The sequence below is a fragment of the Cinclus cinclus genome, chromosome 8 (assembly GCF_963662255.1).
Source record: "Cinclus cinclus chromosome 8, bCinCin1.1, whole genome shotgun sequence".
Taxonomy (NCBI): domain Eukaryota; kingdom Metazoa; phylum Chordata; class Aves; order Passeriformes; family Cinclidae; genus Cinclus; species Cinclus cinclus.
The window spans coordinates 7,263,192-7,282,400 of NC_085053.1; the positions used below are offsets into that span (position 1 = coordinate 7,263,192).

The window sequence follows — 19,209 nt, forward strand, 5'->3', positions numbered from 1 at the left end:
ACATTACCACGTTTGCTTGTTTGTACCATAAACTTACTGTCAATAGACTCAAGAGTTCAACTCTTCCTTCAAAAGCATCTCTGTGGATTGTCCATCCCAACTTAGCTGTTCAAAGGCCTTTCCCTCTGAGTAAGGGCTGTAGAGCAGCCCAGTCTGCACGAAGTCACCATCCACAGTGACTCAACAGGAAGACTCAACTCAGACCACCTGACTGACACAGCCCTGCTCACATACCTGCAGCACAGGGCTGTTGTCAAAGTTGTAGGCACTGGGACGCCCCTCCAGTGTTGAGAAGGCCACGTTGCCTCCGGTGAGAGGGGAGATGTCGCTGAACTCATCGGTGCAGAGCGCCTGCTGCTCGTCCTCCCCCGTGCGGATGAAGCCACGGTTGATTTTGTGGTAGGTGCTCTCACAGGATCCACTGTAGTACTGGTAGGGCACCCAAGGGCCATCCTCCTGTGTGCGCTTGTAGATGGCAAAGCTCTCGGGCCGGCTGGTGTGGAACTTGAGGCGCACATATGTGATGTCAAAGGCTTTTCCTGTGGGGGACAGGAGACACATGAGAAGGACTCAAAACTGAGAAAGAACGGAAAGAGCTGCGCTGAGTTTCTCTGTCTGGAGAAACATCTCCCAGCATTATCCAGAAGGATAAGCATGTCCAGCAACACCAGAAGTATCTATTCCAGTCCAGTACTGTATCTCCAAGAAAAGACAAGGTGAACAAACTGAAAGTAGAAGTTGAGGGCAGACTAAATAGAGAGACCTACAAGCTTCTGTGCAAACAAACATATTTCAGAAGCTGCAATTCTCTTCTCCATACATCCCTAACAGATGTCAGGCTATATCAGACCCATGAGTAGTTTGTGTGTATTTAAGGCCCAGCCCAAGTTAATCATGACACTTGATGATATTTCTCCCAAATATATGCAAGGACAAACAAGTACTAACCAGAGAGGAACAAGTCCCACTACAGAGTCTGGTTTGTACCTCTGCTTCCTCCCTAAATACACAATACCTCAAATCTCTTTTTACAGCTCACAAAGCTTTTCCTCCAGCACCAAACATACCAACTACAGCCCTCTTCAACTCATTCCCTGGAAAAACAAAATGAGGTTTAAGTTCCCTGCATCATTTGACTAAAGTCACCAAGGCATTTTTCAGATTGGAGTGCAATGATTTACAAGCTACCCACCTATTCCCATGCACATAAACCAACTGCCCAAGGAAGTCACATCCTTAAGAGAACCTATTGGGAGAAAAGAACCACAACAGCCTTCAGCCACCTTTGTCTGCTATCCATGCTGGTCAAGGGGCTGGCCAAGGCTTCCCAGGAGGAGGCACGCAGCTGTGTCCCAGCTGTTCTTGCTCCACTTCAGCAAGCAGACTGTGTACGATCAAGATACCCTGAAACATGTAGGGAGCTTGCTAAAACAACATTAAAACATTAAGTTTGTTTGGAATAAAACCTCGGGTGTTTAGTCCCTGCCATGCTTTTTTATGCTCCCACCACTTCCAAGAAAAACAGTGGTCTAAGCAGAACTTGCAGCCATCACTGGAACTTTCATTGATTAAAAAAAAAAAAAAAACAAACAACAACAACAAAACAAAACAAAACCTACTACAAGAGTTTCAGCTGGCTGAGAAACAGGATTTTTCAACCCATAGAAGTCACATGGATTTCATCTTAACTTGTAAAATTAATGATCTGCATGTACCATGTTAAATTTTAACATGAGGCTTGGCACTGCTGAAGGGCTCACCTCCTTCAAAAGCGGGAGCAGACCAGAGGCACCATGCACCAAGAACAGAATGTCCTCAAAGGACACGTGCACAACCCGACAGCCATGAATTAGGTCACGAAGCACAGTTCTGCCCTGCAGGCCCCTTGGTGATTAGGCCAGGGGCCAGCCTGCATTAGACACGTCACACCCAAAGCCCGGCTGGCAAGAGGGAGGAACCCAAGTTGCAGAAGAAGCACAGCAAAGGGTCCAGTAACCAACATAACTGAAAAAATACAGTAAAAATCAAGATATACACTACCTGAAAAATTATGTCCCCCAGTGTGTTAGTTTGGCACAGCCTGGTTTTTGTTAGCACGGGGGCCCACAGGGGTAGCTTCTATGAGAAGTTGCTAGAAGCTTCCAACAGAGAGCCAGTCTGATGGCTCTGGAGATGGACATGCTGCTGGCCCAGTTAGGGAGGTTGTTTTGTCTTCAGAGAAAAGGAAGAAGTGAGGACATGTGAGGGAAAACAAAATGGCAACACCAAGGTCAGCGGAAATGAAAGAGGGAGAGGAGGTGCTTCCAGTGTCGGAGCTGAGATTCCTCTGCAGCCCGTGGTGAGGAACATGGTGAAACAAACTGGCCCCTTGCAATGCATGAAGTCCACAGGGGATGCAGAGATCCACTCCCAGCCTGTGGGAAAAGTGGAGTGGGTGGGTGTTAGAGAAAGCTGTGATCTAGTGGGAGACTAAAAAAAGAGAAAGAGAGAGCCCCTGCTCACAGAGACAGAGAAAAAGCCCTTGCTCCCAAACTAGAGCGGCCCGTTCTTAAAAGATTGCACCCTGTGGATGAACGACCCACACCACAACAGTTTTGGGATGACCGTGTGCCCATGGAAGGGACCCCATGGCATAGCAGAGGAAAGACTCTTCTCCCTGAGTGAACAGAAAAAGATCTCAAGTGACAAACTGACTAAAACTCACACACTGTGTCTCCCTGCACTGTTGGTGGGAAAGAGGGATAGGCTGGGGGGAAAACAGGTGTTTTAAAGGCTTATTTTATTTCTCATCATCCTCCTTTGACTCTGTTAATAATGAATTTACGTTATAACTTCAAAATTGAACCTGTATTGCCATTGAAGTGTTTTCTCCCAGTCCCTATCTCAACTCATGAGCCCTTTGTTATTTTTCCCTCCCCTCTCCTCTGCTGAACTGTAACAAAAGAAAGTATGCAAATTACTTTTGTGGATACTTGGCATTTGGCCAGTGTCAAATCACATACCCAAGAATAGAAAAAGACCCATCTGGTGTTTAAACTACCCACCAAATAATACTGTCTGTGTCTGACGTGCAGGACAGCTGGGACATTATACAGATACAAGCCCCCCTCCCCCTGATACTTTCTACAAAATATCCTTTTCTATTTATATCACCTGTGCAGTTATGGATCACCCAAGTACAAGACTGGAAGCGAGAAATTCACAATCTGGCTCTTGCTCAGTACCAGATCACTGTTGATTTGGGGTTGACTACTAAATGGGATTTTCTTATACAAAGAAGACAAGTGAGAAGCATGCACCATCATTAATGCCAAACTGCTTTCTACCAAAGGATCAACACTCAGCACTACCTTAGCTTAGGCATTCCCTCCCCTTCCTGCCCAGTAAAAAGAAATGAATGTGTATTTGGAGTGTTTTTCTCATGAATTGCAATTAAGTAAGAGCCTGCGTACAAACCAGACCCCCCCAGCTTTCCTGTTTCTCTATTACATGGAGAGCTCTCAGAGAGAGCTCCTCACTGAAGGCAAAATATGCTTTAGGTTGGAGCAAAGTGCACACGCAGGAATTCAAGACACACAAGACAACAGGCTGAAGACACACAGACATCTTTTTCCATGGTAAAACAAACCCAGAATACACTTCACATCTTTTCCAGGTAAAAGGCAAGGGGCCCTGGAAGCAAATACTTCCTCCTTCTTCTGCAGGAATACCCCAGTGTGTTGTTGACCTGCAACTTTGGCAGCCTATCCCAGAACTTCACCAACATCTTGGATGGAGAGCAACTAATAAACACAACTACTATCATAGCTGTATCACTAGCAAAAGTGTCATCAGCTTAATGAGAAAGTTTTCTTTGAGTTCATATGGTAAGATAAAGCAAAATCTAACCCTGAAAGTCAGCCCTGGTGGGATTTCTCTGGGTGACTTTAATGACAAGTGAAAACAGGAAAACATCAGGCAAGAGCAGCCATTCCCTAAGTGAAGAGAGGGTAAAAAATAAACCAGAGACCACAATGAAGGTCACTTCATTAAGCTGTGTCAGCTGAATTGTCAGGAATACCCTGCTCTTTTGAATTGGGGTGGTTAGTTTTCTACTAGTACTACATTCCACTGGTGTGAAGTAAAACCCCTGTGTTCAGGCTTCATCAAGATGGGGAGGAAATGCTTCAAAAGAATCCTGGGAATGATGAGGGGGCTGAGCATGTGCTTTCACTCACACACACAACTTTCTGCTCTAGATGAAAGGCCAGGTCACAGGCTGCTTGCCCCAGAAATGAACAACTTTTTTTTGTTCTCCACTATAACTGAATTATGATCCTGGTTTCCTGACAAGGTCTCCCACAGCTCCTTGTGAAAACCCAAGCTCAGCTAAAGGCACAGCATATGCCAACTGCGCTCCGGGCAACATGAAAACCTTCTCCCTGGGAACCCCTTCTGCTAAATGGCAAGGACCCTCCCTTTTCATCTCCAGTTTTACATGGCAGGCCAAGAAAATGCATTCAAACCCCTCCCAACTGAGCAAGCAACTTGAAAAAGACATTTATGGCAGCTGGCAGCGTTACTCCTTGAGCAGTGCAGTTAATGGCATTAAAGAGGAATGCAGTTAATGCACACAGAGTGGCTGTGCAGTGCCTTGCCGGGTAAATACTGCTGGAACAATGGAGTTTTTCCAAGACCAGCTGACACAGTGTGGAAATGTGTTTCCCCACTGCTCACACCGAACATAAATACTGCACTTAACAGCCTGGTAGTTCTTTGAGGCTGCAAAGATAAGCAGCCCAGGTTGCTTTCATGTCTTGCTGGGCTGAATAAACATATACATCTACTACACTAAGAAATGATGACAGCAATAACCAGGTGAAAGGCAGTTTTAAACAATACATTTAGAAGATAAAACGACATCGTTCTCCTTTTCTAGAAGTCAGCACCGACTTGGAGCTCAGTTTGGTTTAGAGCTGTCTCATAGTGTCAAGTGTCAGACAGTATTTCCCGGTGTGTATTGATAAGCGGCAGGTCTGTTTTGCAGGAGGAACTGCAGATGCTGGAATCAGTGACTGTGAGTTTAGCGCTTCATGAGTGCAACCTGATGTGTGTTTAAAGCACCCAGTGCTCAAAATCATGAGCCACATATTTTAAAACTGCATCTTTTCTGAGGCATGGAGCTATTCACCAGCAAGTGACAAGGTGACATGATAACCAGCCCCCTCTGACATTTCAGGATGACAAACCCTTTAATCCCTTTCTCTACTGTAAACAAGCACATATACAAGCCTTCAGGACAGTACTGCAATTACAGGTTCAAAGGAGCAAGCAAGTCCTGGATGCCTGGAGAGGCAGGAGAAGCGGATTTGAAAATGTTCAGCATTGTTTGATTCAGGGGATACTGCCCCAAACAACCTGCTCCCATTGTTGGGCTTGGCCAGTTGTAATTAGCAATTGTAACCCTCCCTCAGCTGAGTGATCACCAAATTCAGGATCCCAAGGTCCACCAGGAAACGTGCCATGCTAAAACCCATATAAGCAAATGCCATTTAGATCTTCAGAAACTCCTCCCTTTTCCCTGAAGTTAGGAATTCATTCAACACACAAAAGACCTCCTTGTATTCAGGCCCCTCAGAACGGATGGATAATTTATGTCAGGAAAACTGTCCCGCCAGCTGGCATGATGACTACAAGTGTTGAATTGTGAGCAAATGCCTGGGTGAGATAAGCCCAGAGGACACTCAGGTCAGCCTCCTTCATTATTGGTGATTCCACTTGAATCCCCTGCACACGGCACTGGCACATGGGAAGAACTGATGCAATCAAAACCTCTCCTGCATACAACCACTGAATTCTGCTGAGGGAAAAAATAATCCACCTGAGAAGACTGCATCAGGCAAAGAATCAAACCTCTGCAGATTTGTTTTCCACAAAATCCACTGGGCACTAATGAAATGGTTAAACTTTACTGTTTTTCTTTTGCTTGGCTCCTGGTTCAAGGCAGCTTTTCTCACACATGTACTTGCTGACAACCCATGTCTTAGTAAAGGTTAAAAGAATTGAAAACAAACCCAGTAACAAATAGAGCCTATTTAGTACTTTTAACTGGATTTCATTTCCATTTTGCAGTGAAGGGCGGAGAGCAATCAAATACAATTGGCATTTTATTTTGATTTTTTCTTCTAACCTGTTTCCCCATAATTCCCAGGAATATAAGCCAGCTTTCCCAGTTATTAGACCAAAATGTGCTCCAGACCATTCACCTTTATTACTGCCTTAACTCTGCCCTACTTGAGCCATCAGTTCCCCCTGCACCCAGCACGATGCTGGACCAGCATAGGTAAAACAGACTGGCTCCTATTCTTCCAGACACACACAGATCCCAGAACCTCACACAAGCAGTGTGTTCCTTGCAGGGGGCAGAAACTTGGATGTCAGTAGACAGAGGTTAGCAAGTTCACAAGGTCTTCTTCAAGACCAGTTGCTGCATCTTGAGCCAACCAACCACTCCAAGTTGTCAGCTACCATAGTATTTTGTTCAGCTTCTCATGCATGAAACCCTTCCAGAGCCTTCCCTCCTGGATCACAGGGGCAGCAAATGAGAGGCCAACATTTAAGGAGAGTAAGTTTTCCCATCTAATGGAATGGGATAGGATTTTTCAGCATGCAGATGGACAACAAGAGCATGACAGAGTTTATGAGAGGGGAGGAGAGTGAGGAACACCCTGAGATACGTGTTCTTTTGGAATAAAGTACTTTCATTAAACAAAAACAGCCTAACACCTGCAAGACACATGAGTAATACATTATATCACTTGCATCACATGTGCATGAAAAAAAAAAATCATACTTATGACCAAAACCAAGACATTTCTGTAGTTCTAGAGCAAATGTCCTTTACAACTACACCCTAGCCTTCTGAGACAATCTGTAGAGGAGGAAGATGGTATCGCCCAAGCAAACTGAATATCCAGCATCTGAAACAGGAAAGTAAAGGATTTCCACTTTCTGAGGAATTCCACTAGGGAAAATAACTCCACACTGAAGCACAGATGACAGTTCTCACATGCCAAGAGTTGTGGCCTTTACAGGAACACAAACTAGTAATGATAAATCTTTATTTTCTTGTCCTCACCTGAAGAGCCTCAAGATTTATATGCATATATTGTGAATAAGAAAGGCCTGAAGGATTTTAACTGTCTTTTCTTAAGCCATGCCCAACCAAACCAAAGATTCTGGCATGTGGAGTTCCACCACAGACAGGTGCTGGGGTTTTAAAAGAGCCTGACAGACACACAAACATGGACTTTTTTTTTTTTTTTCTGGGAGCATGTTCTAAGATGGGGACAGAGGAAGGAAATGTGTTTGGGACACTGGAGGAATGAGCACAGCCTGGAGCATGCTGGAATGAAGGCAAACTCCCACCACCCCATTAGATCATGCATTCTTCCAGCACTCCCAAACAAAGGCACCATTGACTCCTGAGCGTGGGCGGCTTTGGACAGCAAAAGGCTGCCCAGTAAATTATTGCATGATAATCCAACATTGATAGGTCATGGAGGCTGCTTGTTTCAGTCATGTTTCCAAAGGGGGGAGGCTTTTTCCCCCTCCTCTGGGCGGAAGGCAGCCTTGCAAAAAATGCATTTTCTTCATTTGATCACTTTTAAGTCCGTGTAAAAGTCAGAAAACCTTATCCATTAATTCAGTGCAGCTTGATGCCTTATTTGTACAGCTTTGATGCAAAGATGTTAAGTCTATTTCCCAAAACAGCCAGCTGTGTTTATTCACTGGGGACTGGGAAGATCCCATGTCCAACACAAAAGTCCTAGCTGCACAGGAAGCCTCAAAAGCCTTTTTCAGCACAAATGATAAAAGCTCGTTTTAAAAAGGCTCTTTATGCTTGGCAAGCACAGCAGATCACAGATGATCAAGGATGCCATGGGCCATTTTGGGGAGGGCTCCATTTCATTGACATATCTAGACTGCAAAACTACCTCCTGCCACCAGTATCAGCACCAAAACAAGATGCATTGGTGTTATTGTGGGCTGGGATCCTTGGAAGTTCACTTGCTTGTATCAAAGGTCCAGAAGGTCCTCCACAACCCACACACAACAGGTATGGGTGAAAACAGGTCACTCCCACAACTGAAGGAACACAAGAAAGTGGGAGTTTACCCTCACAAAACAGAAGTTTTACCCAAGAATCAAAGAGAAAAGAAAAAAAAATTATGTAGGCAGAAAAGACAAAACTTGTCTTTTGCCTTTTATTCTTGGCAGAATACACAGTTATTACCTTCCTTTCATTACTGACAGTCCAATGACAACAGTAATGGTGCATGCAGTAATAACAGCCCTTGAAAACTGACAATTCCCACCCATTCCAAGTCACCGTGGGACCTTGGTATCCAAGCAAGATGACATTTTTCTAAGAGTTTTTCTCATGTTGGAGATAGAACTACCATCCAGCAAAATCTGAAGCACGCAACCACCACCACAGCCCCACGAGATCAGAGCTGCTGGCCAGAGAAGATGCACCAAAAAGCTTTCCATCAAATTGGACACTTTCCATCCCTGATCTTCAGCAACATGGAAAAGCATTTCTCGTGAGTGTTTCTTGTGTTAAGACCACATCTCCACAGGAATCACAAGAAAGCAACAAGTCTTGCCTACTTTCAAGTCATTCTCATAGTCTTCAATTTAAAAAGCAAATCCCACTTTGATAATTTCCCCTTAAAAATTTTAATTTGAGAAGAGGAGGTGTTGGAGGGAGTATTCCTGATGTTCAACTTAAACTGTACCTTTTCAGAGGTGAAGATGTGGGGATGGAAGAATGACTGAGAAGAAAGAGACTAAAAACTACTTTCAAACTCTGAAAGTTTAAATAGCTGAAGAAAACTAAGGTCACAGCTTCTTTAAATATGGTATTTGGCCAATTGGCAAAAACATGATTTCCTGTAAAAAGAAAATAACCTATTGGACTGTAGTGCAGTACCTTGTAAGAAACGTATTATCAGATAATCTGGTGAGATTATGAAACCATTTCTTTAAAGGATAACTAGATTTTACTGACTTCTGAGGGGGAAAAAAAATCAAATAAAAGGCATTTTGTGAATGTTGTTAGTGCAGGAATGTCAGCAGGTTTTCCTTCTGCATGACCTCCCAGGAGCCCCACCCTGCAGCAGCCAGTGTTCTCCCCCTGCTCTTTCAAACAGCACACCTGAAGTCAAAGCATATGTGATGCTTCACTTTCAGAAGTTCAAGAAACCCAGATGATCAGAGCCAAAGGTGTCTTGATCAAAGGCAGCAAGAGAATTGTTCTGGATGGTGCCAATATGTGTGGGTGAGATGTCCCCTGCACCAGGCCCAGCACTCCTGAAGGTGGGCACACCAACTCCCACTGGAGAGCTGCTACTCCACCCAGTTCAATGGCTCCATCACCTACAATAATCAGCCACTAATTTCTAATAAATAAGATTTTTGAAGCCTTTTCCCCTGTCAAAAGGCAGCACTTTCCCCACTCACCCCTGATTCACACGTACTCACAGTGTGCAACAGCTTTAACACCTGGCTTTGGTCCTATCTGAATTAGATATCAAAAACACACAGTTCATATTGGTGAGCTTAATTAAGAGCAAATTAAGTGATATGTCTATATACAAGGAATGCTCTAAGCAGCAGCAAGTTCAGCAGCTCTGGGAGTAACATGACCCTCCAGACTGACTCACACACTGCTGGATGTACAGCCACGGAGAGGCCAGAAATGTTCCTTGCACAGAATGCTGAATTCTTTGGAATTTTGACGTTTCACTCTCCCTTCAGCCTTTCCAACTCCCACTCACCAGCCCCAGATTTTTTTCAGACACGGGCCAGAATTAACAGCACTGTTATTTGGGAATAATACTGTTGCTGTGACCATCCATCACCTGGCCTGATGCAGACTCAACAGCTGTCTTTTCCCAAGTATTTAAGTTTTGCCCTCTTCAGTAAACATTTAAGAAAACTAACTTCAAGCACATTTGAATCATGCTGTTTAACGCTGCACAGTTTGTATCTCCTGCCTCTCCATCTTCCCCTCCTCCCAAGAGATGCCACCAATGGATTTCAAGCACCAGCTGACTTGCCTTCATGCTAACTTTAAATGCATTTTCAGTCAATTACAGGCTTATGCACAAGCTACCATTATTTATGAAACACAAATCGCAGCAATATCCATAGAGCCCATTTTCAACCACCCCCACACACAATGGTTTTACTTTCTCAGCCTATTAAGCTGGGGAAGAAATTGGGATAAACAGACTTGACAAAACCATTGCTGGAGCGAGGCCATTTCCAAAACAAGGCTTGCCACTGAGTTGTGTTTCAAATATGTTTTGGGAAGTCAGAAGCAAAGCTCTTCCAAATTTTCACTGAAGCAGAGAAGGAACTGCACTCCAGTTCCCAATTCACACGTAACAGCAGCCAGCAAATGCCTTCAACTTTGCCTCTGGAGAATAATCTGTACACGCTGCCAGTGCCTGTGGAAGTCACAACGGTGTGCTAAATACACAAGTGTGTGAGCTCATGTTCACCCACACATCCCATCTGGAGACACATGAAGGACAAAGTACTACTTAATGCAGTCACTATTTCTGAGAAGAGTTTAGCCAAAAAACACAAGTACTCGAGAAGGTAGCATGGCTTACCGTGAAGGGACAGAAACAATTCCCTAAGATTATTTTGGAACACCATGAACAAAGAATATAAAATTGGATGCTTCCTGCTGATCCTTCAAAGGTAATGCTAAGTCCAGGCTTCTTGATACATCCAGCTGCAAAATCTGCAGCTATTGATTTAACTGATCAGAAGAGAGCCAGATATGCTTCACATCAGGCTCCAAAACACCTCAATGTATCCAGACCAGACCTGGATTTGGAAAGCTACCTACAGATCAGAATTCCTTCTACAGGCTAAAGGCTGCCTATCCAGGAACACAGAAAACTGCGAAAAAGAATACATACATGAACAGTCTTTCCTTACTGTTTTGTATGAGGGAGATTTCCAAATTAAAATACTACTTTGCTGATTTGTAAGGATTGAGAAGATAGCAACAGAGTTGCTGAACCAAACACCACCTGGGATACTGCTGAGACATCAGATGAGTTTCCTGGAAAAAGTGTCTTCCTACATCAGTCCCAGCAGATACAAGAAAATGAAACGTTAATGAATTTAAAACCTTCCATGGGAACTTCTAATTTTCTGAGCTTATGTGGTGGTGTTGAAACTTGGGCCATACAGTGTGGTAGGAAACTAAATGTTAGTGCCTGGCTCCCAGTGACAGGAATGCAATGGAACCCTGGGAATTCCAGATGTGCAATTAATTCCCCTTGCTAGCATCAGAGCAGTGAGGCAGCTGTGCTGCAAAGAACAGGCTCTACCAGACAGAAGATATTTTTCTCAGGAAAGAAATTTTAAAATTCATTTTCTTACTAGTGCTGCTAAGTACATTTATTTCTAAATGCTGAATCCCTAGGTAATGAAAAAGCTTTTTTTGAAGTCAGACAACTCTCATAACTCAGTTAGCAATGTAAAATACCACACATTAAAACTTCAAGTAATTTGTTGCCCATCAGTAGAAGCCCACAAAATTTGGGTCAAGAAAATTCTATTTCCCTCTCCTTTCAGGGTCCTTAATTTGTACGTTGACAATTTTGATAGTATTTCTTTAGGAAAGGGAAAGAATCAGCCAGTTAGGCCCATCTGTAAAGCCTCTGCCTTTGTGATGTCTCAAACAATACAGTGCTCTCAAGGCTTTGTTTTCACTGAATTCTTAAATTTGGTGGTAAGTCAAACCCAAACCAACCTACCTGTGGCCCTTCAATCTACAGACACCCAAAGAAAGATGAAGAGCATCATGCTCTTGAATCTGCTTCTGAGGCTCAGCAAAAAGTGGCATGTCCAAATGCTCAGACTTCCAAGGCTCCACAGTATTCCATGTCTGTGTTTCTCTATTTCTGGCTAGACAGGTGCCTCACACAGGATTCACAGAAAGCTACTACTACACAACCCCAAATGTTGATCTTCACAGTATCACTTCAAAAAAAGATCTGTACAACAATGCAATAAAAATGGAGGAAAACCCAAAAAAGATACCAAATGGTACAAATTCTAGAGGTTTGCTTCCTTGATGGTCTGATCAGATAATTATTGCTTAAAGTTTACCACTTCCCAGTAAACTTCTGATTCCAACTGAATATCAGCCCTTATCTTTAAAGCAATCAGTAGGGCAAAATTTGCACTCACAGGCAAAAAACCCTAAAACCTATTTTTAAACCCTTAAGAGCAGCATACATCAGCCATAGTAGGCAGCTGTCTTCTTTTGGCACTATGCATTTCATGTTGGGTCTCTACTTCAATGACATAAAATTTAGAGCCAAAACAGGAGATTCATCAGTTGCAAGAACTTCTGAAAGGAGAAAAATTAGTCAAACCCAGAGTCTGTCCATGTTAAGGCAATGCTGCAAGTGCATTGGACCAGGGGCGAAAGGATCTTGGTTTATCACAAACGCATGCAACACTGACACTGCCTTCTACCCTCAAACTTCTCCTTACAGAACTTCATACTAAATTAAAAGTGAAAAGTCTTGCTCTACTTCAGTTTGAAAAGAACACTTGCTAGAGATTAAAATCTTATGGACTCCTTAAATGCAAGGCAGCAGATGGATACAAGACAAACACAAGAAGTACTAATGACTGCCAAGATCCAAGTGGGTAAAGTGAGACATTTGCAGCCACTCACTCAAAACAACCTTCAATTTCTGGTTTTGCTAAAACAGGAGGGGTGGGTGAGAAGGAGTCCTGGAGCAGAGGAATTAATAACATAGGGTTTTCCTATGTGCCAGCTTCTTGCTTGAGTTTTAGGAGGGAAATCTTGCATCTTCCCAACTCCACAATAAGGATTGCTTCGGAGTCACATCTGACTTCAGCCAGAAGTTGTGAGAGATGAAGATGCATATTTGAATTCCAGTTCCCTCTTCGGCTGACTTTTCCCCTAACACTAAAAATAACTGCCATTTTTGTGGAGAGCTTCTTCCTTCTACCCATTCAAGCAGAAGAGCAAAGGATTCAGAAACTATCTAAGACATGACAGGGCACAGACCAGATTCTTAGGTGAGTGTTACTTCCACAGGGCAGTGCATTCCAGCAAGAGGAACACAACTGCCTTCTGTTTGCAAAGAGACAGCTAACAGCCATGACTGCCTGAGTCACTGCAAATAACTCCATCGGCCTTTTAGGGTCACTGTCAGGAAAAAAGCTTTAACATACAAAGTTATGCAGCAATATCAGATAGAACAGCCTCCCCCTGGATGAGTAAATGGACAGTGATAACCTTCTTGGGTGTCTCACTGCTCCAAAGACTTTGAGAGAAGCTTTAGTGAATGGATTTCCAAAAAAGAACGCCTCAAGTACACCAAATGTGTGGACAAGTTGCATGCGCAGCTTTTCCTCCACCAAGGTGGGATGACCCTCTATTTGCTGTAGATTATTTGTATTACTACCAAAAAAAAGCAGTATTTCGCCTCAAAGAGCCCTTTTATTAAAGAAATACTCTATTTTCTTTTAGAAGTCAGGGAAAAAAGTCATTTTTAAGCTCATTCAGCATTTCCACTACCAGCACATAGTACCACCTAATACTTCCTGAATTTTCTTAAACCAAACACAAAAAGACTCAAGTACAGTCTTGTTTAATTTCAGGTCTCCCTACACAAGCCAATGCAAAATAAAAGCACTGCTGCTAAAAACAAAACAAAACAAAACAAAAAAACCAAATCAAAACAAAAAAAAAAAAGGATGCATGCTATGGGCCCGCGATTGGATACACTAGATTTCACACAAATGACAGGAAGGAAGCCTTCTATCAATACCAGCAATGATCTAATCACTTCCAGATCACACTGGGACCCTTTTACAGTAAGTTATTTGAACTTTTATCGCAACTACTTTTTTCCAATCTAAAGATAGCAGTAAAAAGTTAATTTTCAGTCTATTAAAAAACAGCAATTAACATTTCTTTTAACAAGTGTATAAAGAAATCTAGATCTGTAGTGCTGATTTCTGAAGGACAGTGATGATGGAGGAGACAAGGGACAAGAAGCTGACAGTGTTGACAATTTAGCAGGGGGCATTTTCCTGGAATAGCTGATTTTGCTGAGGATAAGGGAACAGCTTTCGATATACTTCACAGTGCAATATCACTCTGGTAAAATACTGCTAGACTAAGCAGAGCTTACTCTGGATAACATGGGAAGAGACCTTCAGGGAGTTTTAGGAGGCATTCATGCTTAGCCTCCTACCTCTCGCTTCGGCTCCATGAGTGGAATTTCTTTCCTCTTCTCAGTCATCTTTTATCTATACCCCTAAGTACTGAAGGTATGTAAATATGAGTGGGGAAAAAAAAAAAAAAGAATCATCAAAACCCCACAAAATATGAAAGTCGGAGAGTGTGCAGCTAAAATTTGCACACAAAGTATTTTTCATCTATGTCAAGGTCACCGATAAAGAAGTTAGTCACTATGCTGATCACACACAGTTTTATTTCCTCAGTTATTACTGGGCTGGTCACCTAAACCGGGTCTGGTAACTTTTTATGCTAAGTTCTGTTGCAGAAAGACAAGGCAGCTCGACAGATTGGCTTTTTAAAGACATTTCAATCTCCCAAGAACATTAAGCACACAAATTATTCACTGCTTCATTAACCAAGTGACTAGACAGTAACGTCTTGCAAATTTAAACCACATTGCTCAACATGAGCACATCCTCCTCCAGATTTGCTGGTTGAAGAGTAATCTATGTTCCCCCAGCTTAGTCTCCCACAGATCCTGAGAAAACACAACCAGGCTGTTCCCAGCCTTTTCATGGACATACCAGTAAGCTCTGTAAGTAAGATGAACTCCAACAAGTAAACCTGTGAGCATGAAGAGGCAGAGAAAAATCATTGTGCTGTCTAGCTGCAGTCATATATTACAGTGAAATTCAGAAAATAATTGGGTTTTTGTAATTAGCTCTTCTCAAGATTTAACTCCTTCCCTCCAAAACATACCAAGCTTACAAGATCCCTGTGACACACACTTTTACAACTGAAAAACTAATCAAAGTTTTCCTAAATATATCTATCGCTATAGCAAACAAACACAGAGCTGTGACAATTCTATTTACACCGGATAGTCTCTACATATTGTTTAAATTAGCATTAAACTGAAAAAAGAAAAAAAATTCAGTAAGTCCTGGTTATGAGATCTCTGAGCTTGCTCTCCAGGACTGGGTGGATGCTGAGTGTCAGCACACAGAGGAAACTCACAGCTCCTCCTTTTCTCACACTGCTATTAAATCCTTTTATAAGCAACTAATTCACCCAGTTCCCACTTTTGAGTCTAACAATGAAGCACTCCAACAGCTCTTTGGATAATCACTCAAGCTTAATACCCATCACTAGCTACAGATCTTAAAAGTGTACTCAAACAAAACATCATTGGGGGGGGGGGGGGAAAAAAAAAAAAAAAAAAAGAGTACCTTCAAACCTATGCATAAGGAAATTATAAAACAGCAAAAGCTTTATTAAGAACTTGAAGACAAAAAGCTGGTTTAATCTTTGGACTGCTCAGACAAATCATTACCACTCCTCAAGACAGTAATTTTTCTCCCAAAGGGAAGTATTAAAAAATTAAGAAGGAATGAATACAATTCAGGTTTGCAGTGTGGTTCAAAGGCACAAGTTTAATGTCCTGCATCCAGCTGAGGGTGCAAGTCCAAGAAGAGATGTGCTCCATGACCAGGGTTTCCAAATCCACTCACACACACCACATCTGCTCCCTTTTGATCACTCACAGACTGGGCAGCCCAATTCAGCACAAACTGTACTAACATTTTTGGTTTTCCTCCTGCTTACCCCTTAAACTTGCAGCTGCAGTGGGAAGTCTCCTCCTCCTCACAGCAGCCCCTCCGGGCCACGAGTTATAGAACAGCACGTAGACTAAATCCAACATCTCCACTCCCACATGCCAGCTCCAAAGCCACAGCTCACCCCACCCCACTGAGCACAAGATCCAAAGCTTCCCAGCCAAGGGTCCAGAACCCATCCTGACAGGACCACATTTCACAGGGCAACTGCCAAGTGCCAGGAGCAACAGACAAACCACTTGTGCTTCAAATTTGGACATTAAGTGAAAGAGGTGTCACCATAAAGGACAAGCCCCATCCCTCTTCTGCACATGAGAAGCACTTGCTTCCTCCCTTTTCCTCTTGCTTCAGCTTGCAGGCCCTTACCAAACACACAGGGAGCTGAAGCCAATTCCAGCTATGGATCAGACACAAGAGAACAGCCAGTGCTGTAGTCAGAGTGTGCTCTAGACTTGCACATTCCCCATGAGGAGTGGCAGGACAGCCAAGAGAAGTTTCATGGCCATCTCCTTTGAGAAGTGTTTATAAGGGGTAGTGGTGGTCACTTCTTTACTCCCAAAAAACATCAGCAGAAGACTTTGTATTAATTCAAGCACTTGATTTCAACATTAGGGCATTATCCAGTAAATCAAGAGCGTCGTGCTGCTGGCTTAACAGTTTGAACACTTCAGTATTTTAAAATGTTTTGTTCCTTTCAGTGAGTTACCATCCATTCCATCCCAATTTCAGAAAAAGACAGGAATGAGTTTTGAGACTGTATAGGCACATGCAGCCTCTCAAAAAAAAATCAGTCCAAAGAGCTTTAACTGATATTCCACATAAATCCAGCAGAGTTTAAATGATCTACAGCAGTGGTCCATGGGGAATAAGGCATTCTGCACCAGGTACTCTGCCAAATGCTACCAGAGCCCCATAATCTCAGAAGTGAGACTCCAGTGGTTATCAACATCACCACGGCATTCCCAAAAACATCCAAGATGTCACTTCCTACACCAACTTTTCCATCTCAGGTCTTCCCATCGCTCTAATTCTTCCCCCCTTTCACCAAGTTCTTTAAGTTTAATCCATGCTGTCAACCCCCTCACTCCCCCAAAAAACCTTCTTAAACTCAATCACCACATCCAACAAGCAGAGATCTCTTGAGAGTTAGATTCCACACAAAGCTTGTGGAGCAGTCACAGTGGTACTGGTGTTAGGAGCCATTGGACATTCCCATTCTCACTTGGAAATTACAAAAACTAGAGCTGAGACACCATTAATCCAACTGGCCCTTGGAGCAACACCAAATAATGCATGGCTGAGTGTTTGTTTCTCCCAGACTTAATTCAGATCTCATCAACAGAAGTAACTCCAATGTTTCCTTTCCAGCATGCCATACAAAACATATCCATGGAGTAGTTTTATCTGCTGAGGTGCTACTGAACAATCTGATCTTGCTCCAGCCTTTTGTGTTCCTCAGAAACCAAGTAACCAACTTCATTAGCTTCAGGAGCTATACTATCTGAAAATATCACCTCTTCAATTTCTAAAGAGATTAAAAACCACAGATGCCAACAGAGGTTCTTGAGAAACCTATTTCTAACCTCTAATGAAAAAGTGACTGCACCAGTTTTTCCCTCCTCACCACAAGCTAAACCTGGAGTGCAAGTCCAAGCGTACCCCATGTTCTAGCAAGCGATCTCATAATTTTTTTAATCCAGGAACACACCTTAGATAATTTCTTGTTTTTTTAATTTCACTAAAAAGATGCAAGTTAAGTTTAGAAGCATCATTGCACTGATCTGCCCTATACCATAACTCCCAGTGCAATTCAGTCATGAGCCTCTTCCCCCTCTCTCCTAGAAAAACTGCTCCTCACCAGAATACCCTCCTGGCTGCAGATAAGGATTAGGAAGGAACTGAGCCTTTTTTTTTTTTTCCTTTCATCTTAAAAATCCTTAAGATCACTGGAACAACTTTGATAGTACTGCTGTCCCAGGATGGATAACTGCACCCAAAACCTATTAAACTCATTAGGACAGTGACTGCCCTCCCTTGGTAACACTTGGTACCTGGTAGAATTGAACACTTGAGGCTCAGCAACAAAGAGCAGAAAACACCTTTTGCATCACTTGCTCCACACCAAGTCAAGCCTCCAACTAGGTGGTGATCAAAGTGACACAAAGAGCTCCTCACAACAGTGATGAGTGGCACAAATCCATTTAACTGATGACATCCACTCTTCAGAAGCTCAACATCACCATCTATAATCAAAACATCAGCAAAAACAAGGATGGTGACCTGGAAAGGGAGACTAGCAAACAGTGATACATCCTGAGGATTCTAAGAAGGCAGATGAAATCACGACCAAGGTTCATTCCCACTCTGTCACAACAGACCATTTTTGTTCCAAGCTTCAAAAGGGCAGATGGGCTTTAAGCCTCCCAGCCCAGCTGAAACAGCTGGGGTGACCCTGCCCGGAGTAGCAAGGGCTGCCATAACAGACCAGCTCAGGGGGCTGCATTAGAGGTGGGCTTGAGCATAGATAAAGAGATGCATGCCTGAGCTCCTTTTCCCACTCCTCTTCTTCTACCCCAAGGCTGGGAGCAAAGTGTTGTAAAACATTGCTCCTAGACATGCAAACCAGAGCAGATCAAGTAGATGTTTATATATATTTACATATTCTGTTTACAAAAGTCTCTGGAATTATTAAGGTAAGTCATTTCATATGTCCGCAGGGGGTGGAGACAAAGGAGGAAACACTGCAAATTCAGAAATTAGCAACATCTCTTCCTCTGGGCTGCTCTGCCTGCCCTTCCAGCTTGGGTGAGCTCTTTGAACCAGGCTCCAGTGATGTGGAGTGGAGAGGTGCCTTCTGCATCACCTTCACACACACACACAAAGTACAGGCTTATTCAGCCAACACTCCATATACACGTCCTGCTTTTCTTGAGATGTTATTTCTACTTCAGTTTCTGCTTTCCAAAACAGTAGAAAAACTCAAATTCAGAGATCAGCTTGCTACTAACAGCAGTAGAAATCAGCCCACAGAGATGTGATGGGGAGAGGGCTTCTAAAATGCCTGAAGGGGTAAGATCATTCCAGGCCTTTTTGTACCCACAACTTCTTCCTTTCAAACATTTTAAAACTTCAAAGCTCTAAAGAAAGACTCAGAATTAGGACTTTTTAGGCACCTCAAAACAGCTCAGGGCCTTTCTAAGCTTACAGGATGCAACAGCTGCTCCACCACACTCACCTATGAGAAGGGTCAACTCCATCTACTCTTTCTTGACTCTCAGCTGTGAAACACTCACC

General features: G+C 43.0%; 1 protein-coding gene across 1 annotated transcript in view; it reads right to left on the reverse strand.

Annotated features, from left to right (window-relative positions):
- The window catches only part of LAMC1 (laminin subunit gamma 1), a 65,639-nt gene that overhangs the window by 22,394 nt on the left and 24,036 nt on the right, over positions 1 to 19,209 (reverse strand). The window contains exon 2 of the mRNA XM_062497853.1: positions 235 to 539. Within this exon, the coding sequence (XP_062353837.1) occupies positions 235 to 539 (305 nt within the window). The remainder of the gene's footprint in view (positions 1 to 234; positions 540 to 19,209) is intronic.